Below are 20,864 nucleotides of genomic sequence, written 5' to 3'. Positions count from 1 at the left end.
CTAATTACGGATTCCAATGACACAGCCGTTCGTAGGATTATAAATCATAGTACTAGACACAAAGAGAAAAGAAATATTTATAAATTCCTCATACCTTTCACACTTGAGCAAGCTTACAACAATTTCGCTGAGACATACTAATTTCGAAGATTTGTTTGTGCAATATATTATCTTATAGGATACTTTGTAGTATTATAGTTGTTAGTGAAATTTCGAAAAAGAAATATATACTAGACTTGTATGCAAGATTCACCTCCTATAATTTTCTCTCCCGTATTTATTTGGTGTTTATTTCTGCTATTTTGTGTCTTTAAAGGGCCAAAAAGTAGTTGAATTATCTCCAAGTACTACATCTTCTTCAGAAAAGAATTTCGTTTTCCACTTTTCCTTTTTTTTTTTCTGTTGGTATTTAAATTGAGTTTCAAAAGAAAGAATATAAAAAATAAATTCTAATGAATAAACAAAGTTGCGTCGTTTGCGTGGAAGGTCCAGCAAAATACAAGTGCCCAAAATGCTCTGCTCATTAGTAAGTAACTTGGATAGACATATCAGCTAGATGCTTTTCTTTTTCTTCTATTTTTATTTTGATATTGATTACTAACAAAGATTTTCTAGTTGTTCGCTTGCTTGTTACAAGCAACATCAGCAACAATGTTCAGCTACTTCGGACGGTAACTCTGATACCGGTAAAGAGAGTAAAAAGCAATATAGCATTCTTCCCCCAAAGCCATCTCCTAATGTTTTATTCGTTAATGGAAAATATCCCACCATCGCAGAAGAAGCTCTTCCAACCAAATCCCAAATTGATCAAGCTGTTGATGATCCCAAGGTGCATAAAATGCTCCAAGAAAATCCTGAAATAGCGGTTTCAATGAGAAGACTCGTCGAACTTCAAAAGACGGAAACAGGTCCTGTCCCTCTACGGACATTGGACGCTATCCAACAAAACCGACTTCATAATCCAGACTTTGAACAGCTTGCTTCCTATATTCTTGACAAATACTATCACCAGGAGGAAAATACTGGTTAACACCTTTCCCTAAATGTTATACAAGAGCTTTTTGGTTGGTTTTAAACGGGACATCATAATCTGTATATTGTAGATTAACAAGGAAAAAAGACAACATGGAATTGAATTGTATAATAGTGTTTAATATCTACTTCTAATATTCGTTCGTAATAGCTTTCTTTCATTTATTCGATCTATCTTTAACCCATTACTTTTGTAATATAGAGAGAGGAATCCGTTATTATGGCGACATAGTTACCACTTTTATGCCAAGCCATGTCTACAATCAAGCCATCTAACTGTAGCGGATTAGAGCTAGAACCCTTTTCTGCAACGTTTATTAGTTGGATGGTTCCTGGACATTCAGAACTGGCAGTCAAAAAATAGTCCACGTATCGTGGATGGGGAGAAGCTCCACAAACGGTAGGAAATAAAGAAACACCTTGATAATCGGGTAAAAGCGTACGGGGTTGGGGGTATCCTTCATCCTCTTCCATATCATAATTTCCTTGTGCTTTGGCAAACAGGTCCCAGCGCAACCAAGCACCACTTCTACATACAGCTAGGATACTGCTGCCACCGGAACCGACCCAATGGGCGTTTGCTAAAGTTGACGCTAACGCGGCATTTCGATAGCTATGAACAACTTGGGAAACATTCAACGTATACAGCCATGGTGTGGTTGATGTGAGTTGATCTGAAACGTCTGGATCCATCATTTCGTCAGCATAGTCAGGAGGGTTCGTCCAATCGAAGACTCGTATATTTCCAGACTTTTCGCCAACGAGCAAATGATTGGGATTTGAAGGGTGAAATTCAACACTAACACCAGGAGAAGAAAGAGGATAACCGGCAAGAATAGGGCCATTGTCAGTAAGTCGCCAGATGATTAATGTGTTGTCATCACCAACGGAGGCAATCACTTGCTCTGCAAGTTTATTATCTGCAGAGTATACATCAACAATGCTAATGGCATTTACGAAACTGTGATGCCCAGATTTCCCTCCCAAAACATGCTGAGTTATTATTGAGTCGTTACGAGCAACGACTAGACGTACTGTGTTATCCTGGCATACACATGCAAAACATAATGTGTACTCGGTTTTCTCCGTGTTTTCCGACAGCTCTTCCTTCTCATTATCCTGATGCGGCTTTACTTCTTTGTCATTTTCTGTAAATGTGCAATTCGCGGAGAATGCCAGCTTCAAAACAGGCAAGCCTATATGTATAGTATAAAGTCTGACCAGATCTTTTGTCGACAGTTCCCCGTTTGAGTGTTCCCTAGCCTTATAAATGGTTATACCAGTATCATGCCCTTGAAGTATGTTAGTCTCGTTAAACGTAAAAGAAAAGAAAAAAACCCTATGAAGAAGATTCGATTGCTAAAAAATTAAAAGTAGCATTCATATGAAATTTGTAAACCAAAGGCTCCGCTATCCCATGAACTACTCACCTATAGCTAGCAAATTGGAGCAACTGGATGAAGCAGGACACCAAGTTGCAGTAAAAGGACGATTTCCCAAAGTGAGCCTAGAAAAACAAAATGTCAATACCCTAGATCCTCGAAATCCCAACATACTCTAAAGAGTTTGACGAAAACGCCATCCTAAAAATAAAAGACAACAAGCACAAGCGTTGGAAAAAGTAAGCGGGTCTCAAAAGTTTTCAAAGGTGCTTGGTATTTCGCACTCCAAAGTAATAAAAGAAAAGAAACGTCAATAATAATAAACCAAAGAATTATTGACAAAAATACCAATGTTCCTACTTCCGTCAAATTTCCCTAACGCGTAGTTTACAGTTTCCTACTTTTACTTACCTTCCCTTCTTCCTATGGTTCATTTATATGTTTCTTCATCATTCTACTCAATACAATCAAATGTTCAAATTACACACAATAATACATTCTATTGCTTTAAAAATATCCAACTTCAATATGATCTAAACAGTAAACATTCATTTGAGCAAACTAACTAACAGAAAAATCTATTTATCTAGAATTATCCCACCGATTTATTACGGACCGAAAGGAAAGCTGTTCCGTTCCGCATGAAGTACCACAGTGGTTTTTTTCTTTCCAACACGTTCCCCAAGCCAGTTACATAGAACTGTGAGACTGGCTTGTGAATAGTGTGGATAAACGAATGTGGTGTTTCTGAAAAAAATACTTGCCCTTATATAGTATCTCATCAAAATCGCAGTCACGAGCTACGGTCGTTATCGTTAATAAATAATTGGATAAGGAAAGACAAAAATGCATGTATATTTTGGATATGCCTCGTTGTATGTATATGACACCAAAAAAAGTAGATAATTTCCTTAGTAAATTTAGTAAATGAACCTACTGTGCTTGAGACGAAGTCAAAGTAAAGTGCCTGAAGCAAGTGCTCTAAGAATCAGATACAGAATTTTTACGTCCGCATCCAACTGTCTACATTTGTCTTTTAATAGGGTCTAAAGCTCTTGCTCTACTAGTACAGATGTCATACTAGTTGATAGTAAGTGAATTGGAACAAAGCACAGCGCATAACTATTTTTTTTATCATGTATTATTCGTATCAGTCATAATCATTAAGAGAATCATTAAAGAGAATCCGCTTTGTATCTTGTTATTCCTTTTTAATTCCCTTTTTTCCTTTTTCTTTTAGCGTTCCATCACGCCGAGCATCGCCTAACACATCAGAGCTTCTTTCGTCAAACTCTTCTTTCAATTTTTGAGTAGCGCTCTTAGTCTTTTCTTCATAATTCGTGTCTTTTACACCCTGAGCTGTTCTTTTGACGGATTCTGCAGTTTCGTTCTTCAGCTGTTCGGCAGGCTTTTCATTTACTTCTTGCGAGATTTCTTCACCTTTCTTGCCCAATGCCTTCTTGAGTTTTTCAAGTTTTTGCGGACTTTGTTCTAGCGTTTCCTTAATGTACTGACGGATCGTCGTGTTTCTAGGTGCCGTTGCACTCCAAGACCATGCGAATCTTGTTGCTCGAAATGCCATTTTCCTAGGTCTTATAAATGTTTGTGTAGTTAAAGCTTTAATACTCGTCTTTGAGCTATTTTATAAAAGAATGCTTCAATGGTTTTACTGCCATGTCTATATATACTGATGAACAGCTGCATTACATCAATGCTGCATCATGAATTAACAACGAGCCATATACTTAGTTGGATGAGTTAAAAACCAGTTTAATGTTATTTACCGATGTTAGTTTAACATTTCATATTTACGTGGTTGTTTACTTTCTATTTATCTCAGCTGTGAAGCGAATATTTAGGAGTTGAGGTTGGCGAGCCTGCATTGTTTGTTTACGAATATGAAAACAACATGGGTATTTCTTTCATACCTCTGCCACTTGTATCGCAAAGGGATTGCAAGGAGTGAAAGCAGAATTGTGAATGACTGACTTTAAGGGAAATTCTTTTAATCATAGCTCACATAGTCTACTTGGTCAAGATTTTCCCGTCTCAGCTTCGCAGCCAAATCTTTCATCTTCACAGTCTACTTTTGATCCATATTTAGAAAAATCAGAAAATTTTGAAGCTTCTATAAGAAGCTCTCATGATTCTGCTATTCCAGTCGAAGATGAATCTACAATTTCTGTTTCTCATCTTTCAAATCGGAAAAGGTCGGGCTCGACTGATAGGCCCCCGGATCCCGAACTTGCATCCTGTGCGAATACAAAGGAGATTTCGATCTCTGGACAGGCTACTTTACCAGATGAAACGCCATCTCGTCGTATTTACGTGAATCATATTCCAGATGAGCATGCAAATCTTCCAAAGCAGACGTTTCCTAGTAATAAAATACGGACAACCATGTACACTCCTTTGAATTTTGTTCCAAAGAACCTTTATAATCAGTTCAAGAATGTCGCAAACGTCTTTTTTCTCTTTCTAATTCTTCTTCAGGTAAATTAATCAAAAAAAAATATTTTCTTTTTCCTTTTTATTAACTAATTTCAAATTATAGTGTATTCCTACATTTGCTGCAAGACATCCTGCTTTGCCATTCATCCCGTTGTCCATTATTCTATTGAGTACTGCAATTAAAGATGGTTTCGAGGACTACAGAAGGTCAATTCTAGACAACAAATTCAACCATACTATCACATTTAAGTTGACTGGATGGAAAAATGTGAATTCCTCAATGGAGCATGTTGGGCCCTGGAGACGCTTCAAAAAGTTCGTTTCACATACTCTTCACCACAATATCAAATCATTCGGAAACGCTTCCCAGTGCCCATCTTATGCTCCTTCCATATTTTACTCGAGAAGAAATAGTCGTGATTCTTATTCGTCGAATTTCTCTCTCATGACGGCCCGAGAGGGCATTGAGGTTCTTGGCATGGGAAACGCATCACATTCTCAAAATTTTTCTGTTGTCCCAAAAGAACCTCTTCAGTCTTCCGATGCTCATTTTGAACCGGTCTACCGAAAGAAAATTCAAGTAGGTGATATCGTTCGTGTTCGTGCTAATGAAGCCATTCCTGCCGACTTGTTAATCCTATCGACGGAAAACAAAGAAGGTGTTTGTTATGTCGAGACGAAGAACCTTGATGGGGAAACAAATTTAAAGGACAAGTATTCTCTGTATTCCACTAAAGAATGTCGATCCGAACTTGAGTGCTCCTCTGCATCTTTTTGGATTCAATCCGAAGAGCCACATTCAGATTTGTATAATTTGGTTGGTGTCCTAAAAACTAAGGTTTCCGATAATTCAAATCAAAATACCGAGGGTACTTCTGCTATAAAGCAGGAGCCATTCAACATGTCTAATATAGCTCTTTGCGGTTGTACTTTACGAAACTCAAAGTGGATTATAGGACTAGCTTTATATACAGGCTCTGAAACCCGTATCCAAATGAATCGAGGGGTTACTCCGTCAAAACGAAGTCGAATCACAAGGGAACTCAATTGGACTGTACGTATATATCAACGCTTAATTTTATGCTAATTTATTAGATCGCTCTGAATTTTTTACTTCTTTTTTTGATGTGTATCATATCTGGCATTTTAAGGATGGTATATTCAGCTCGCCAGAATTCTGCGAAGGTCTACGAGTTCTATGAATTATCAAGAGCTACAGCTTCGGTACCTGTTCAGGGAATTGTAAGCATTTTCACCTGCTTAATTCTTTTTCAAAACCTGGTACCCATCTCATTATACATCACAATCGACATAGTTCGTACAATGCAATCCTTTTTTATTCATAGTGATATTGAAATGTATGACGAAAACCTTGATTATCCTTGTTCTCCGAAATCTTGGAACATTTCTGATGATTTGGGCCAAATTGAGTATGTCTTTTCCGACAAGACAGGAACCCTGACTCAAAATGTTATGAATTTTAGAAGGACTACCATAAATGGTGAAGTCTATGGAGAAGCTTATACTGATGCCACACGCGGTTTTGACAAAGCTGCTGGTCGTGCAGATTCCAAACGGCTACATCAGATTGAAGAGGATAGGAATGAAATGATCAAGCTAAGCAAATACGGGAATCCGAAGACATCTTCGTTTGTTTCAAGTGCACTTGTCAAGGAATTGCAATCACCAACTGAACAGTCAGAATATTGTAAAAAGTTTTTGACCGTACTGAGTCTCTGTCACTCTGTTGTTACAGACGGAAATGGTGAATCTTTGGTATATAATTCTCAATCTCCAGACGAAGAGGCTTTGGTGAAAGGTGCTTGCAATTTAGGATTTGTTCTCAAAAGTACGAAAAACAAGCGCTATATTGTTGAAGTACTTGGAAAACGCAACCGATTCCAAGTTTTAGATATTATTCCATTTACATCAGCAAGGAAACGAATGAGTATAATTATCCGGGATAGAAATAACGAAATATATCTCTACTGCAAAGGAGCTGATAGCGTAATACTCAACAAGTTGGCAGAAAATAATTCAAGCGAACTAATCGAGAAAACAACGCAAGACCTTTCACTCTTCGCTGCAGAAGGATTTCGAACGCTGTGTATCGCTGAAAGAAAACTGGAGAAAAATGAATATCTAGAATGGAAAGTTAAGTTTAACGAGGCCAATTCAGCTTTACATAATCGAAATGAAAAAATTGACCAAGTCTCAAATTTAATTGAAAGGGATCTATCTTTACTGGGAGGAACTGCTATTGAAGACAAACTTCAGGAGGGTGTGCCTGAAACCATAGATTTGCTTTCAAAAGCAGGGATTAAGTTATGGGTTTTGACTGGCGATAAGGTTGAAACTGCTACTAACATTGGGTATTCTTGCAACTTGTTGGAAAGCGGTATGTCAATTATCCGTATTGATTCTACTTTCTCTGAACCAGAAGAAATAAAAGATTTTATCCAGAAGAATCTGTCTACAGAATTTGGATTGGAAGGAAGCGAAGAGGAATTCAAAACACTGATGCAAAATCATGACCCTCCTTCAACTCATTATGCTGTTGTCATAGACGGAAGTGTTTTAAGCATGGTACTGGAAAGTGAGTTTGCTTATTTATTTGTCATGCTGTGTAAAAACTGCAGAACAGTTTTGTGCTGTAGGGTTAGCCCTTCACAAAAAGCGGCTGTCGTATCCTTAGTCAAGAGGTCGTTAGATGTCACTACACTTGCGATTGGTGATGGCGCCAATGATGTTTCAATGATTCAGCAAGCGGATATTGGGGTAGGAATAGCTGGTCTTGAAGGTCAAGCAGCGGCGATGTCTTCGGACTATGCCGTGGGTCAATTCCGCTTTCTGTCTCGCTTGCTTTTGATACACGGACGCTGGAACTACAAAAGGACTTCCCAAATGATTTCAAACTTCTTTTATAAGAATGTTATATGGACATTTACTTTATTTTGGTATCAACTTTTTAATGAGTTTGATGGCAATTACATTTTCGATTACACCTACGTAATGTTATTCAACTTGTTATTCACTTCTTTTCCCGTTATTGTGAGTGGTTGCTTTGATAAAGACGTGGATGCTGAAGCATCTCTCAAGTATCCTCATTTATACAAGTCGGGTATTTTGCGACAAGAATGGAACAAAAGGAGATTTTGGTAAGTCGCAATTGCCAAATTCATTTCAATAAATTAACAATGTATAGGTTGTCTGTTTTGGATGGAGTTTATCAATCAATGGTCTGCTTTGGGGTGGCCCTTTTCGTGTTTTACGCTGGCAGGTTTGTAAGCCCTACAGGCCATCAGACTGAGTCAATTGAAGATATTGGCTTATTCATATCGTCACCTGTGATATTTGTAATCAACACGTTTATCCTCATAAATCAAGAAAGTTTAGATCTTATTTCTGTGGGTACGTGGTTGTTCAGCTTAATCATATTTTGGTTTTGGACTGGAGTTTATTCGGAATGCCTAGGTTCAAACGCTTTTCATAAATCAACTTTTCGAGTGGGTAAAACATTCACATTCTGGGTAGTAAATTTACTAACCATTGTGGTATCTTTGTTTCCTCGTTTGTCTACTATCCTAGCACAAAAGTTGTTTTATCCGAGGGAAATCGACTTGCTGAAAGTGAAATTGAAACGAGAAGAAAGTCTTCAGACAGAAGATCAGGCTTCTACGGTCGAAAATTCAACAGCACCACCTTCTTTAGCTTCTTCGGTGAGAGATGATCCTTCGAATCTTTCTTATGAGCGTTCCAGATTTTCACTATCCCTACCATCCTCGCATTCTGTAGCTTCCACAAAGCGTCCGCAAACGGTAGCTTAATAATGTAGAAGCATTCAGATACAGCTTGGAGGTTTTTGTATATAGACAAATTATTATTATTTAGTAAATAATGATTTTAACTTTCACTTCTAAAGCCCGGTCTATTATATATCTTCAGCTATTCCATTCCTTTTTCATGTATTCTTGTTAATTTGACTAGAAAATTGAGACTGCAAACCAGAATAGCAATTTTTTCTTTTCCTTCTTTCTTTTTTTGTTTACTTTCGTATAAGGTGGTCGTTTGCGCTATATATTTGTAACGACAACTATCGTTTTACCTTAAAAACATTACGAACACCCACCATACACCAGTAAACGGTATGTTCTCTGAATGCATTTGCATCGTAGTGGAATAGTAGGTTTGTAGCTATACACCCCATCACTACAACATACCCTAGAAGTAATAATTTCAGCATTGCACTTTATAAGACGCTTTCAATGCCTCAGTTATCTTCCGTAACACAAGAGGATAAATCCATTATCCGGAAATATATTCCGAAAAGCACGAACAAAATCCTTGCCGCTGGCATCGCAAAGTTATATGTCGCATATCCCGACCCAAACCGATGGTCGTATACTGGACTATGTGGAGCAGCTGTCTTATGCTATGATACGACACTAAAATGTTGTTGGTTAAAGCTTGTTGACGTTGTGGTAAGTCGTTGTATTTTGCCGTATGAGAAGATAGTTAACATTAAATTTAGGGAAATGGCGGTGTTTTGTGGGATCAAGAATTGTATGAAAACTTTGAATATTTCCAAGATCGCACATTCTTCTATTCTTTTGAAATTGATCAATGTTTTGCAGCGCTCAGTTTCTCTGACGAAAGCGAAGGATCGAAGTTTTATCGCAAAGTAGTTGAAAAAGGTTGCCATCCAGAATCTATAGAAAATTCCGTTCTCTCTTTTCTTACACGTAAGGGATCCAAACGATCCCCCGGAAGTAGACAAACCTCAAATTCTTACACCACACCTTCTTATCCGACAGGAGAACCTGGTCCTATAAAGGGAAATTCGCAAAACCTAGACCTCGATCCCAGCCTTATCCAATCTCTTGTGAAGATGGGCATTTCAGAAGACCAAATTATGCAGAACGCCGATTTCGTCAAATCCTATCTACACAGTAACGTTCCCGAACCTTCACATACATCAACCTCACCATCTGCACCTGCCGTTCCTCCTTCTCTCCCTCCTTCATTACCTAGTCACAACGGATCGCCTTTGTCTGCTCCTTCTGTACCTAATCATGCTCTTAACGGGACAGCATCAACTTCTTCTCATTTACCTCCACCTCCACCTCCCCCACCATCTTCGACATTGAAAAAATCATCTATACCTCCACCACCTCCTCCGAAGTCTAGCTCATCTGCCCTCGCTGCAAACAAGAAGCGAGCACCTCCTCCACCTCCATCCCGTAGGAACAGGGTCAAATCACCGTTATCAAGTGCCGGGTCTCCAGGTTCTGCCTCACTAAATCTTCCTCCACCTCCACCACCTCCTAAGAATACGACTCCTGCTCCTCGTGCATTCAATGCACCTCCACCACCCCCTCCCCGATCGTCTACAGCTCGGATCACACCTCCGTCTTCCTCACAAGCTCCTCCGATCCCGGACCGCTCTGTCCCAAGTTTTTCTCCACATGAACACGCTACTACGATTAGTACGCAACCTTCTCCAGCCTTGCCTGCTACATCACCTCCTCCGTTACCGACTGGTGCTTCACCTCCTCCACCACCACCTCCTGCTCCCATGCCAGCAATTTCTTCTCCAGTTCCACCTCCTGCGCCAGCGCCAGTTCCCCCCATGCCTTCTACGAGCGGTGATTCGGGAGATTCATTAGCTTCACCTCCAAGTGGTAGAGCTGATTTGATGGCAAGTATCCGTGCTAGTGGAGGTGTGGATATGTTGAAAAGTAGAGTAAGTTTTTCAGTACTATTCCAAACCTTACTACTGCTAACCTTTTCTCTAGAAATCTACCGCTTCTCCTAGTGTTAGTTCTGCACGAGGTTCCAATCCTCCACCGGAAACTCCTTCTAGTAACAATCTAATGGATGCACTTGCCAGTGCATTGAACAACCGTAAAACGAAGGTTTCCCAAAGTGGTATGTCTAGATTTGTGAAGCCCTCATATTCTGGTTTCGTTAATTTGTTTACTAACAATTTTCTACAGATGATGAAGATCAAGACGACGATGAGTGGGATTAAAAAGAGTAACGAAAACTTTTTCACGAATACCTTGGAAAAAGAATTTTTGTACGTGACATGTTCATCTAAAAAATTCTCAAAGTACTATGTTTTTACTTTGCCCGCTGACTATTTTTCCTTGGACATCTTGTACATCATTTGGTATTGTAAGAATGTGAGTCGTTCTTTTGATAAAATATATGTATTATGCTGTTTTGTTATGACTTTTAAATTTTTAAGTGTATAAAGCTTATTCTACGAATACTTGTATTTTTCAATTTGCAGAATCATTCATTATTCAGTACAACCCCATTAGTATTGGAAATAGCAGATTGTACTGATGTCGTTAAATTGTCTAATTAGTGAATGTTCGTTTACAAAAGTCTGGTAAGAGAGAACAGGAACAGGCCTTGAGCAGTCACAAAATTTCGGTAGCACAACATTTGACCCATAATGGAAATGTCCTTCCACAACCAAATACTCAAGTTTTGGTCAAATAGATAAAAATGGATCCCTCAAAGTTGGCTAAGTTGCAAGCTGGTGCTCGTATTGGTATGTAATCATGATAGGCTCTCACCTAGCAACATATGGGTGCACACAAACACGAAATAAATATTTTGCATAGATATTTATCGTGGAAGGTACACCATAGAGCTAAGTTTGAGGTTCTATGTTGATAGAGGAACAATATAATTTTGGAGAACCCGAACTTTGATTAACAAATTACAATTAGGTGGTAAGGGTACCCCTCGTCGTAAGGTCAAAAAGCCTGCCAAGTCTTCTGCCGGTGCTGGCGATGACAAGAAGGTTCAAGGTGCTTTACAGAAATTGAACATGCAAACTCTTCCTGGTATCCAAGAAGTTAATATGTTCAAGGAAGATGGTGGTGTCATCAACTTCCGTTCTCCCGCTGTTCAAGCTTCTCTTCCCAACGAGACTGTCGCTGTTTATGGTAGACCCGAAGAGAAGTCTTTGACCGACATCCTCCCTGGCATCTTGAACAACCTTGGTCCCGAGTCTCTTACTGCTCTCCGCCAAATGGCTGAGCAACTCAAGGTTAGCGAAGGCAACGAAAAGGGTGCTGCCGGTGAGTCTGGCGACAACGCTGACATTCCCGACCTTGTTGAAAAATTTGACGAACAAGACTAAATTACCAACGAAAATAATTCATGTTGATTGCGTTAATTGTACGTTGTATACGAAAATTGTTCGTAGAGTAAGGAATCTAGTTATGACCGTAAATACTGATACGGGAAGAGATTGCGATCCAACAGTATTGTAGTAGTCCATTGGATAATTTGATAAAAAAACACCTTGAGTTGACCTACCGTTCCTACAGGAACTGTGTGGACTATTTATGGCTCGTATTTAATGAGAAATCGATGTATTAGTTTATCTCTTTGGTCTTCATATATTCCATGGACTATAAAAAGTCGTCGACGGCCACACCTAGGCGAAAACACCAGTTCCCGTCCGATCACTGCAGTTAAGCGTCTGAGGGTCTCGTTAGTACTATGGTTGGAGACAACATGGGAATCCGGGATGCTGTAGGCTTTTTCTTTAACTCTTTTTGTTTTTATTTTCTCAACTTTCCATGTCTAATTTCCTTTCTTAGAAGAGTTTATAGCTACTTGTTTTTTTTTTTTTTTGAAAAATAACAGAAGATCCAATTTCCTCGACTTTACTCGGCTTTGTTACTTCACAAGTCACACTTCATGGACAATGGTAAACGTGCATTCAGTGGCTACATTTATTGTTACTATCGTGGCTAACATTGTATACTTGGATTATTTTTGTTTTTTTTTAGTCTTCCTTATTTATTAGACTATTTTCATTGTCCGCTAGTATGGTTATTTCGTATCATCCAGCTTAGATATCAGCTTCAGGTTTAAAGAGGATTCTGGAATAGGAATATACTTGTTTAAATAAAAAAAGATAGTTACCAAATAAACCACAGTGGGTAATTATTCAATTAGAGCCTTGTCTTGTTTGCAGTACGAGACATACGTGCTTCTAACCAAGTCTTTACATTGAATAGTAAAATAAAAAATAATATTTTATATCTACTTAAAAATGAAAAAATATTTGAATTGTAAGCCAAAAAATGATCATAAATAATGTTTGTTGAGCTCAGCAACAGCAAGCACACGACTTCAAAGAAAATGACCACAAATCAAATTCAATGCAAAATAGCTTCATAAAAAAATTTTTTTCTATCTAAAAAAAGAATGAATGCACTTTTCTGCCCAGCTAAATAATTTTCGTTCCCTTTTTTCTGCAGACAACTGCTCCTATTGGAACCCCCACGTAACAAATTGCCCCAAACCCCCACAACACGTTAGCACTCGTTATTTATTTAATTTGTGGATACTTACGTTCTTTTTCCTAGAACCTTTTACCTTACAACATATTTCTCTGTTGGTTAAGTTACCCGAGATTTCTTCTACGTGAAAGAATCTTTTAAAGGAATAGGAATAAAAAATGAATTCAGAAGCAAGCGTATTTAGTAATATGGAGTGGTAAGTTGATGATGAGTGGTTTAATGATTTTCATTTTGTGAAGAAAAAAAAGTATATTCCGAACAAGAGGAGCAATGAAACAAAAAGATTTTGTAATTGTGCTTTCTCCTGGATTATTTAGAAACCATGCGAAGGACTTTCTTAATAATGAACTGACATCCTATGATGATCATGGATGCTAACTTTCTATTTTCTAGGAGCCAATTGGCGAATCCATTGAATAAAAAAGAAAGCCAACCTTCTTTATCGTCTACCAACAATATGTATCCTCAGTTATCTTCTTTTATGAATCCGACTGGCGCTAGTGGTGCAGGATCTCCCGCGAATTTGCAAGCAGATCCGACGACTGCTACAGCTTCAGATCCTCATAAAAAACTCTCTTTAAAATCAGGTAACTTTTGGGATTCGTACGGTGTGGCTTCATCTACTCCTCCTGTGCCTTCGTTTTCGTCAAATACGGCCAACCCCGCAACGTCTGGTAATACCTCTTCCCTGAATACGAATAATTTGAGTGAAAAGGGTACTGTTTCTTCTATACCTACGACAGCTTCCAATACATTCAATATCGACCCTAGCCCTCCCTATCCGAATGCGACTTCGATTGGAGGAAATCCCTTGGGGTCTGTGGATTCAAATTCAGGATTCTTTCCTTCCAAAAGCTTTACATCTCCTTTTCCAAGTGCACTTGCAACTGAAGGTATGTCACCTAAGTTTTTGAAGGATCGCTTCCCGTCTTCAAACACCGTGGCTGGAGCAGCTTCACCTAAAGTAAGTAGTCCTTTCACTGCTTATAAGAGAACTTCTTTGAATGCTAGCCCTTCCTCTACCTCTATACCTCAGTCTCGTTCTATCGGATCTAGTATTAATAATCCTTCCGGTTATGGCTGGCTTCCTCAACAATCCAGTTCGCTGCCGACATCGTATCCAGTAAATCCTCCACACGATGTTGATCCTGCGTTAGCCCAATTTACTGGTCATGCTTATGATTCTCCAAACGTTTCTCGGTATGAACAATTTAGTGGTGCCCCTCAGCCTGATGCCTTACCCGAAGGCATAAATTCGCCTATGCATCGTGGCTCCACCAGACTTTCAAACTCGCCTGCTTATTCCGTTGGTGGGGGTATTCCAGCGCGAGACACTGATTCTCCTCTGAACATTTTGGTAGATAAAGCTAAAGCTAAGATATCCATGAATGAAAATGGAGCTTCCAGCAGTTCTGTTCGTGAACAATCCACCCCTGGTGAGGCAGCATCCAGTTATTTTCCGCCTGAGAAATTTCCACAGCATTTGGCGTCTTTAATTCCACCTGCTGTTTTGCGCTGGCTTTATAAGGACCCTCAAAATAATATACAAGGTCCCTTTAGCGGTGTCGATATGCATCAGTGGTATCGTGCTGGTTATTTTCCGCTGAGCCTTCCTGTCAAGCGTCTTGAAGAAGAGGAATATTATTCTTTAGCTTTTTTCATTCGTCAAGTCGGAAATCAATTCGAACCTTTCTTGATACCGTTGTCTCCGGTTTCAGTGCAAAACAATCAAAATCCCTCTTGGAATGCTCAAGGTACTGATTTGCCTTCAAGCACATATATTCCCAATAATGATAGTGAAGCTTTAGAAGCCAGAGATATAAAACGTCCGGGATCTCTGCAATCTCAACGTGAAGATGATAATGATGCAAGCAGAAAAGCATCTGTTCAATCACAATCACTGGAGAAATCGTTAATGGAAAATATCGTGAGCCAACCTGATGAGAATGTTTACAAGGAAGACAAGCATACTAGTTTCTCTCCCTCTGATATTACGAACAAGGACGAAAAGGATGCTACTGCGGTTAGTCAGAATAAAGAAAAGGTATATGAACCAACACAACGGAATGCTGTTGATTCTAATTTGTCCAAGAATTTGAAGTCGTTAGAGCTTAAAGAAAAGCAATCTAAGGAAGAAACGAAGCCTAAAGTTGAGCCTATTGAATCTACGGCTGGGAATTCTGATGAGCATCAATCTATTCCATCAGTTAATAAACCTGCATCTGCTGCTACTGAAACGGGAGCTACTGCACCTCGACCTTCCCCTTGGAAGTCACTGCCCACCAAACGTATGCCATCTCTTGATGAAACCATTCACAAGGAGATGGAGAACGCAATAAATGGTGATATGCCAGACCACAATGAGAAGACTAATCAGAAGCCCGCAAACAATCAACCCAGTCAACCCAGTATACCCGCGGAGGCTGGATCTCCTTGGGGTAAGGTCAATGATGTTGCTACATCCATTTCTCAAGAAATTCAGCGTATGGAAAAGCAAAACGAAAGCTTAAAGAGTAAGGCTGCAGTAGCTTCTCAAGTACAATCCCAAAATCAAGCTCAGGCTCAGGCTCAAGCTGCAGCTAAACCGGCACCTCAGACATTGGCATCTACATCTGTATGGGGCTCTGGATCTACTAACACCCCTAACGCTTGGTCAAAGCATGCTGCCTTGAAGTCACCAATGTTGAAGAAAAATATTCAACAAGCGGAAGTTCATACCAAGCAACAACCCCTAGCGAGTTCAGCAACGAATGCGGCTACCGTTGCTAGTGCCGCGAGTACCCGAAATGTCACTCCTGCTGCCAAAGTTATTAAGCCTGCAACTTATGCTCCCGCGGTATCAGCACCTAATGAGGAGAATAAGAAACTGAGTGCATTTTTGGAAACTACCCTAGAAACTGAGGATAGCTGGTCAGTTGTAGGACCAGGTGGTAAAGTGGTCAATCAACAACCCACTAGTACAAGCACAACCAATCGTTCACCAACTTCCAAGCCTGCTGCGGTAGCTAATCCCGTAAATTCACAGCCTAGCCCATCCAAGTTACAGCAGGTTATTACTTCATCTGGTCTCTCCCCTGAATTTCTTTCGTGGTGTAAAAACTCATTGAAAGGTTTAAATGAAGGCGTCAACTATGAAGAATTTCTCAATATGTTGTTGTCGTTCCCTGTTGAGTCTAACAATGAGGTTGCTGAGATTATTTCCGATTCCATTTATGCCAACAGTACTACCATGGACGGTCGTAGATTTGCTGGCGAATTTATGCGACGTCGTATGGCAGATATTTCTGGTAAAGATGAAAGTTTAAATGGAACTATTACCAAAGGTCAGGAAAACGGTAGCTCTGGAGCTTGGAGCAGTGTTGCTCGTACTAAGCCAAAGCAAGGGGCTGAATGGAACTCTGCTTTCAAGGTTGTCACTGGTAAGAAAAATAAGAAGCGTACTTAAATTTGGTGATTGACGAAACTTTGGATCGCCTACTGTATTATACGTATAGATAATATTAGTAATTACTTTTAATTGAGTATTTTAAAAAATGTGTTTCATCGATAAGTCTATTGACAGATTAAATGAATGTCTAAACAATAAATAGTCTAAATAAATGCCGGAATAATTTAAGGTCTTCAGAGGAAGATGCGATTTGGAAAGCGTAAAACTTTTGCACCTTCTATAAAGCTTCTATAGGATATTCTATAAGGTACAAGATTGTAGGCAGAAGAGAGTGTGAGTTAGAAAAGAATTTAACTTTACCGGAAGCTGTCATTATGCCACTGTCCATAACAATTTTGGTAACTGCAAAAAGATGATGGGTTAAGTCAATTGAAGTACATCTTTTGATATGGCGAACAAAAGTGTCGTAAATGCAAGGAGAGCTTGAACTCCTCATCCACAGATTGCAATCCTCGGCACGAATAGAGATACTTAAGTTCGATAAATTGGGCTTATTTATTGACCAAGTGAATTCAATTGGCATGGAAAGAACAGTATTTTTTACATACAATTCCCAGGAATTAAAAATCTTCAACAATGTCTCAGAAGTGAGTTTTCGGGGGATGATTTGAACATCGAATTGGACTTTTAGAAAATCTTCGATGCGATGCCATAGCTTTCCATCCATTCGAACTAACAGTAAAGGGAACTGAGTGAATTCACTCGTATTTATCGAGCTGACATTTTCACTATCTGATTCTTTTAATGGACCAAAGAAAAAAGCCTGCCCAAGCCGTTTAACTTCACTTGTGCCGTTAGTTGTAGAGTAAGTGATTGATAATTTTAAAACACGTGAAATATCCACTCGCTCAAGTTCTAAGAACAATGCACTCTCTATATTTAACTTTCTGGCACTAACATCCATAAGAGAGTTATCACCCCGGGTAGAACCGTATTTGAGGTACCTTTGTAATTTCTTACTCAATTCAGACAGATCTATTGAGTCGAATTTGAACAAAGGAGACATTTGATATGCCGTATAAGACGTATTAAAGAACTGATGATCTTGAAGACTCATCTGTAATCAATCAACGTTGATTCCATTCAAATTTCATAAACTTTATGATATGGTCGGTCTTATTCATTTATTTTGTAAATCTTCATTAATAAAAAAAAGGAAAGAAGCCAGTATTCATTCAACTACAATGCCAAGAGACTGCTTTTCAACTGTAACTACTTCAAAAGCATTGCAGGTTAGTATGTAGGAAGACTATACAATGTCTTTCGATAACAAATAATTCTTGTTCCGTTATTGGAATTTATTTTTAAGAATAAAAAAAACAAAAAAAACAAAAAAATTAAAAATTAAAGAAGACAAAGCATAACCCACAAAAGTAAAGGTCACCTAAGGTTACTAAGAGAAGCTAAAGGATTAATACAAACCTCAGTATTGAAGAAGGTGGTTGTACAATGTGAATAAACAAAAAAATTGAATATGTCTAAAAGGCATAGATTAAGGGGTTATGTAAATTCTATATAACAGTTAGATTGAATTATTGGAAAGCGCTTTGATAAATAGCAAAGACTGTTAGGTGTGGGTTTGATTGAAAAAGCTAGTAGTAATAAGTAAAGAATGGTACAATTACAGAAGATAAAGCATATATCTTGCCAATTTAAAACCTTTGCAAAGTAGGAAAAAAAAATTAATAGGGAGAAAAACTTTGGTAAGTGGAAAACATAAAATGAATGAAGAAGTCATGAAGTAGAAAAGCAAAGGCAACTCATTTGAAAAACTTTCTCTTAAATTTTTCGTGATCACTGGATTTCGACTGCGTGAGACGGTTTTTACGATCCATTAAGTCTACCTTTTGTTTTTCCAAAGCCGCTTTCATGTCACGGTGACGAACACGTAACTCCTTTTCAGATTGGTTCAAACGATCTTCCTTCTCTTTCACCTTTTGTGAGAAGATCACCTTCATTTCGGCCTCCATCTTCATTAGTTTTTCATCATGAAGAGCTCGTTCTTCTTCTAATTTGGCAGCAGGACTAGGTAGTCAGTTAGTACTTGTAATTTCGTAAACAAAAAAAAAAATTTAATAGGATGATTGAACCACCGAATACGAAGGTATACATACTTTACTTCACGGAAAACAGAATGATCTTGAGAAATTCCACTTTTAATGAGACGATCAGTTCGGTACGCTTCATAAAGGTCATTGGTGCGATCCTTTAATTCCTCCAAGTGCGTACGAATAAGCATCTCTCTAAGTTTTGGGAAATCAGAGTGGTCCTCATTATCTATTTCTACTATACCCCATGGATACTTTCTAGCACGAACTCTGCGACCATCGTTGTTGACAACAAAAGAGTTTGAGGCGATAATAGCAAAAGGAATACGACTCATTATCTCTGCGTTTTCTGCCACAGACTCGGGATCATCCATGGGATATGTAGAAGGGACAAATATACGAATATTATGTTGCTGAATATCTCGTAAAACCTAATAATCAGTCAGTTTATGCGAAACTTTCATATGATAAACCAAAATTGATCTTACTATTTCCTTTGATAAGTTTATTTCCTCATCGGTAAGGGTATCGGCTTTAGCAATCACGGGAATAATGTTCACTTTCTCATGAAGAGCTAACAAAACCTGAAGCTCCATGACGCTCATAGCATGGCCAGTGGGCTGGATGAAGAATATACAAGCATGAATTCGTGGATCCTTAATAGAAGATTTGGGTAATCGCTTTTCAAAGTCAAGGTATTCGTTGTATCGGCCCTCAATATCGTTTACTATAGGTTCCCAACAGTTAGTGTTGTCGACGAAATCACCAAAACCGGGAGTGTCAATCACGGACATATGTAGATTAATTCCATTTTCCATTATATGTACAGTATCGTTTACAATCTCAACAGTAGATTCAGGTAGTATTCCTTGCTCGCTTGAAAGAGGTTGTGAGCCCAATTTATGGACATCTCTATTAAGTAGGGTATTCACGAGCGTCGACTTTCCGCTACCGCTTTCTCCCAAAACCATTAGGTTAAAAACAAAGCCCTGGCGAACGCATCGGCGGTGCCATTGGTTTGGCAAAGTAGAAAATCCTACATAGCCATTCAGCTTGCGTTGAATAATGCTAACACGATGCTAAAAAAAATATGTCAGTATATCTAAAAAGCATTATTCATACATCAGATGTTGGCTGAGCAACAGAAGCCTCTTGCTCGTTGTGTGAAGAGGGAATTTCACGTTCAGAAGATTCGACATCACCATCATTTTGAACCCCATTATCATTCGCAGCATACGAATCCGATTCAGATTTAGATGTTAAAGAGCGATTTAAATCTTCTTGCACTGTTTCCTGAACAAAATCCGGTAATATTGTAGAAGCCATAATTTACGCGTGACCCTACCGTGTTGATGGTTCTGGGAAGAAGGCAGGTTGAGTCGCGAGTAGGACACAATCTTTAACTTTTTTGAAATGAAACTAGAAAATATAGTAAATGATTTAGGCTTATTTTGAAAATTAAATCAAAAAGAATAAGTTACACCATTAATAAAACTAGAGAATTTTCAGTAATCGAACATGACTATTATTACAAAGAAAAGCCGGCGCATTCATTCACCGTGTACGCGAAAGAAACTTTCTTAAGTAACTTCATATTTAGATATTTTTCTCCTATAAGAACGAGCTTTAGTTCTTCCAGTTGCGGATTCTAACGCCTTTCTGGCAGTAGCCTGAATCTGACGGAAGAAAGTACAAAGGAGATTCTGATTCCTCCACTGTCTTTTTTCTTTTTGAATTTCTACTTCATTTTGATATTTGCTTCTTCTGAATGATGATTCAGCATTGTCATCGAGATTTCCCCCTCAGATCGAAAGGGCCTGGTCTCGCAGTAGTTGCAGTAACACGGCACCAATTGCTACTAATTAACGGTGAAAAGTAAGGTACTTGATTCTTTGACAAAAGCTGTCATCCTTCTTAGAAGACATTAGCCCTGGTTTATTCATCTCATCTCGAATGCAAGCCACCTCTTTTTATGAAATTCGTAAATAGAAGCTTTTTGAAGTATAATTAGATAATACTTTCTGATTCTCTCCCTCTAGGTATCTCACAAAACCCAACCCGACACAGGTTTATTTACACAGACTTTGTTTGTTTACTAAGATAATGTAAGCGACTGCGTAGACATATTAACCGCAGTCGAAGGCTATGTTTACGAAACATTTACGCATTT

General features: G+C 38.7%; 9 protein-coding genes and 1 non-coding gene across 10 annotated transcripts; 6 read left to right on the top strand and 4 right to left on the bottom strand.

Moving 5' to 3' along the window:
• The first annotated feature begins 94 nt into the window (after window positions 1-94).
• Window positions 95-1,174, top strand: SOCG_00707 (zf-HIT protein Hit1). Its single transcript, XM_013163127.1, has 2 exons — window positions 95-526; window positions 616-1,174. Exons 1-2 carry the CDS (start codon window positions 453-455, stop codon window positions 1,028-1,030), a joined length of 489 nt encoding a protein of 162 aa, XP_013018581.1. The 5' UTR covers window positions 95-452; the 3' UTR covers window positions 1,031-1,174.
• On the bottom strand, window positions 1,112-2,931 carry SOCG_00706 (NUP37 family WD repeat protein). Its single transcript, XM_013163126.1, has 3 exons — window positions 2,589-2,931; window positions 2,463-2,539; window positions 1,112-2,324 (listed from the first exon to the last, which is right to left on the bottom strand). Exons 1-3 carry the CDS (start codon window positions 2,612-2,614, stop codon window positions 1,210-1,212), a joined length of 1,218 nt encoding a protein of 405 aa, XP_013018580.1. The 5' UTR covers window positions 2,615-2,931; the 3' UTR covers window positions 1,112-1,209.
• On the bottom strand, window positions 2,883-4,056 carry SOCG_00705 (uncharacterized protein). Its single transcript, XM_013163125.1, has one exon. It carries the CDS (start codon window positions 3,994-3,996, stop codon window positions 3,616-3,618), a length of 381 nt encoding a protein of 126 aa, XP_013018579.1. The 5' UTR covers window positions 3,997-4,056; the 3' UTR covers window positions 2,883-3,615.
• On the top strand, window positions 3,192-8,792 carry SOCG_00704 (phospholipid-transporting ATPase). The gene is made up of 4 exons (XM_013163124.1): window positions 3,192-4,907; window positions 4,969-5,919; window positions 5,961-8,023; window positions 8,071-8,792. The coding sequence occupies exons 1-4, from the start codon at window positions 4,395-4,397 to the stop codon at window positions 8,690-8,692; spliced, it is 4,149 nt and encodes a 1,382-aa protein (XP_013018578.1). The 5' UTR covers window positions 3,192-4,394; the 3' UTR covers window positions 8,693-8,792.
• Window positions 8,793-8,952: 160 nt separating this feature from the next.
• Window positions 8,953-11,375, top strand: SOCG_00703 (WASp). Its single transcript, XM_013163123.1, has 4 exons — window positions 8,953-9,346; window positions 9,397-10,608; window positions 10,661-10,793; window positions 10,862-11,375. The coding sequence occupies exons 1-4, from the start codon at window positions 9,131-9,133 to the stop codon at window positions 10,894-10,896; spliced, it is 1,596 nt and encodes a 531-aa protein (XP_013018577.1). The 5' UTR covers window positions 8,953-9,130; the 3' UTR covers window positions 10,897-11,375.
• On the top strand, window positions 11,313-12,101 carry SOCG_00702 (nascent polypeptide-associated complex beta subunit). Its single transcript, XM_013163122.1, has 2 exons — window positions 11,313-11,427; window positions 11,609-12,101. Exons 1-2 carry the CDS (start codon window positions 11,382-11,384, stop codon window positions 12,022-12,024), a joined length of 462 nt encoding a protein of 153 aa, XP_013018576.1. The 5' UTR covers window positions 11,313-11,381; the 3' UTR covers window positions 12,025-12,101.
• A 213-nt stretch (window positions 12,102-12,314) lies between these two features.
• SOCG_16304 lies at window positions 12,315-12,429 on the top strand. Its single transcript, XR_001203006.1, has one exon. It is a non-coding gene; the product is annotated as a 5S ribosomal RNA (ribosomal RNA).
• An 838-nt stretch (window positions 12,430-13,267) lies between these two features.
• Window positions 13,268-16,804, top strand: SOCG_00701 (GYF domain-containing protein). The gene is made up of 2 exons (XM_013163121.1): window positions 13,268-13,394; window positions 13,592-16,804. Exons 1-2 carry the CDS (start codon window positions 13,357-13,359, stop codon window positions 16,641-16,643), a joined length of 3,090 nt encoding a protein of 1,029 aa, XP_013018575.1. The 5' UTR covers window positions 13,268-13,356; the 3' UTR covers window positions 16,644-16,804.
• Window positions 16,733-18,158, bottom strand: SOCG_00700 (Sim4 and Mal2 associated protein 1). Its single transcript, XM_013163120.1, has one exon. The coding sequence runs from the start codon at window positions 17,701-17,703 to the stop codon at window positions 16,864-16,866; it is 840 nt and encodes a 279-aa protein (XP_013018574.1). The 5' UTR covers window positions 17,704-18,158; the 3' UTR covers window positions 16,733-16,863.
• On the bottom strand, window positions 18,121-20,761 carry SOCG_00699 (septin Spn1). The gene is made up of 4 exons (XM_013163119.1): window positions 19,817-20,761; window positions 19,183-19,773; window positions 18,761-19,125; window positions 18,121-18,671 (listed from the first exon to the last, which is right to left on the bottom strand). Exons 1-4 carry the CDS (start codon window positions 20,018-20,020, stop codon window positions 18,407-18,409), a joined length of 1,425 nt encoding a protein of 474 aa, XP_013018573.1. The 5' UTR covers window positions 20,021-20,761; the 3' UTR covers window positions 18,121-18,406.
• Between the last annotated feature and the right edge of the window lie 103 nt (window positions 20,762-20,864).

The sequence above is a fragment of the Schizosaccharomyces octosporus genome (assembly GCF_000150505.1).
Source record: "Schizosaccharomyces octosporus yFS286 unplaced genomic scaffold supercont6.2, whole genome shotgun sequence".
NCBI classification, from domain to species: domain Eukaryota; kingdom Fungi; phylum Ascomycota; class Schizosaccharomycetes; order Schizosaccharomycetales; family Schizosaccharomycetaceae; genus Schizosaccharomyces; species Schizosaccharomyces octosporus.
This window is presented reverse-complemented; position numbering and strand designations above follow the sequence as displayed.

What these genes read in the sequence shown, in the direction of transcription:
- SOCG_00699 (XM_013163119.1), bottom strand. Translation starts at nt 20,020, where the DNA reads ATGGCTTCTACAATATTACCGGATTTTGTTCAGGAAACAGTGCAAGAA. An exon ending in TAAACTTATCAAAGGAAATA is followed by an intron (nt 19,126 to 19,182) that starts GTAAGATCAATT and finishes ACTGATTATTAG; the next exon opens with GTTTTACGAGATATTCAGCA. An exon ending in TCTGTTTTCCGTGAAGTAAA is followed by an intron (nt 18,672 to 18,760) that starts GTATGTATACCT and finishes CTGACTACCTAG; the next exon opens with TCCTGCTGCCAAATTAGAAG.
- SOCG_00707 (XM_013163127.1), top strand. Translation starts at nt 453, where the DNA reads ATGAATAAACAAAGTTGCGTCGTTTGCGTGGAAGGTCCAGCAAAATAC. An exon ending in CCAAAATGCTCTGCTCATTA is followed by an intron (nt 527 to 615) that starts GTAAGTAACTTG and finishes AAGATTTTCTAG; the next exon opens with TTGTTCGCTTGCTTGTTACA.
- SOCG_00704 (XM_013163124.1), top strand. Translation starts at nt 4,395, where the DNA reads ATGACTGACTTTAAGGGAAATTCTTTTAATCATAGCTCACATAGTCTA. An exon ending in TCTTTCTAATTCTTCTTCAG is followed by an intron (nt 4,908 to 4,968) that starts GTAAATTAATCA and finishes TTCAAATTATAG; the next exon opens with TGTATTCCTACATTTGCTGC. An exon ending in TGGAACAAAAGGAGATTTTG is followed by an intron (nt 8,024 to 8,070) that starts GTAAGTCGCAAT and finishes AACAATGTATAG; the next exon opens with GTTGTCTGTTTTGGATGGAG.
- SOCG_00701 (XM_013163121.1), top strand. Translation starts at nt 13,357, where the DNA reads ATGAATTCAGAAGCAAGCGTATTTAGTAATATGGAGTG. An exon ending in GTATTTAGTAATATGGAGTG is followed by an intron (nt 13,395 to 13,591) that starts GTAAGTTGATGA and finishes TCTATTTTCTAG; the next exon opens with GAGCCAATTGGCGAATCCAT.
- SOCG_00706 (XM_013163126.1), bottom strand. Translation starts at nt 2,614, where the DNA reads ATGGCGTTTTCGTCAAACTCTTTAGA. An exon ending in TTTTCGTCAAACTCTTTAGA is followed by an intron (nt 2,540 to 2,588) that starts GTATGTTGGGAT and finishes TTGTTTTTCTAG; the next exon opens with GCTCACTTTGGGAAATCGTC. An exon ending in CTCCAATTTGCTAGCTATAG is followed by an intron (nt 2,325 to 2,462) that starts GTGAGTAGTTCA and finishes ACATACTTCAAG; the next exon opens with GGCATGATACTGGTATAACC.
- SOCG_00702 (XM_013163122.1), top strand. Translation starts at nt 11,382, where the DNA reads ATGGATCCCTCAAAGTTGGCTAAGTTGCAAGCTGGTGCTCGTATTG. An exon ending in GCAAGCTGGTGCTCGTATTG is followed by an intron (nt 11,428 to 11,608) that starts GTATGTAATCAT and finishes AATTACAATTAG; the next exon opens with GTGGTAAGGGTACCCCTCGT.
- SOCG_00705 (XM_013163125.1), bottom strand. Translation starts at nt 3,996, where the DNA reads ATGGCATTTCGAGCAACAAGATTCGCATGGTCTTGGAGTGCAACGGCA.
- SOCG_00700 (XM_013163120.1), bottom strand. Translation starts at nt 17,703, where the DNA reads ATGAGTCTTCAAGATCATCAGTTCTTTAATACGTCTTATACGGCATAT.
- SOCG_00703 (XM_013163123.1), top strand. Translation starts at nt 9,131, where the DNA reads ATGCCTCAGTTATCTTCCGTAACACAAGAGGATAAATCCATTATCCGG. An exon ending in TAAAGCTTGTTGACGTTGTG is followed by an intron (nt 9,347 to 9,396) that starts GTAAGTCGTTGT and finishes CATTAAATTTAG; the next exon opens with GGAAATGGCGGTGTTTTGTG. An exon ending in TGGATATGTTGAAAAGTAGA is followed by an intron (nt 10,609 to 10,660) that starts GTAAGTTTTTCA and finishes CCTTTTCTCTAG; the next exon opens with AAATCTACCGCTTCTCCTAG.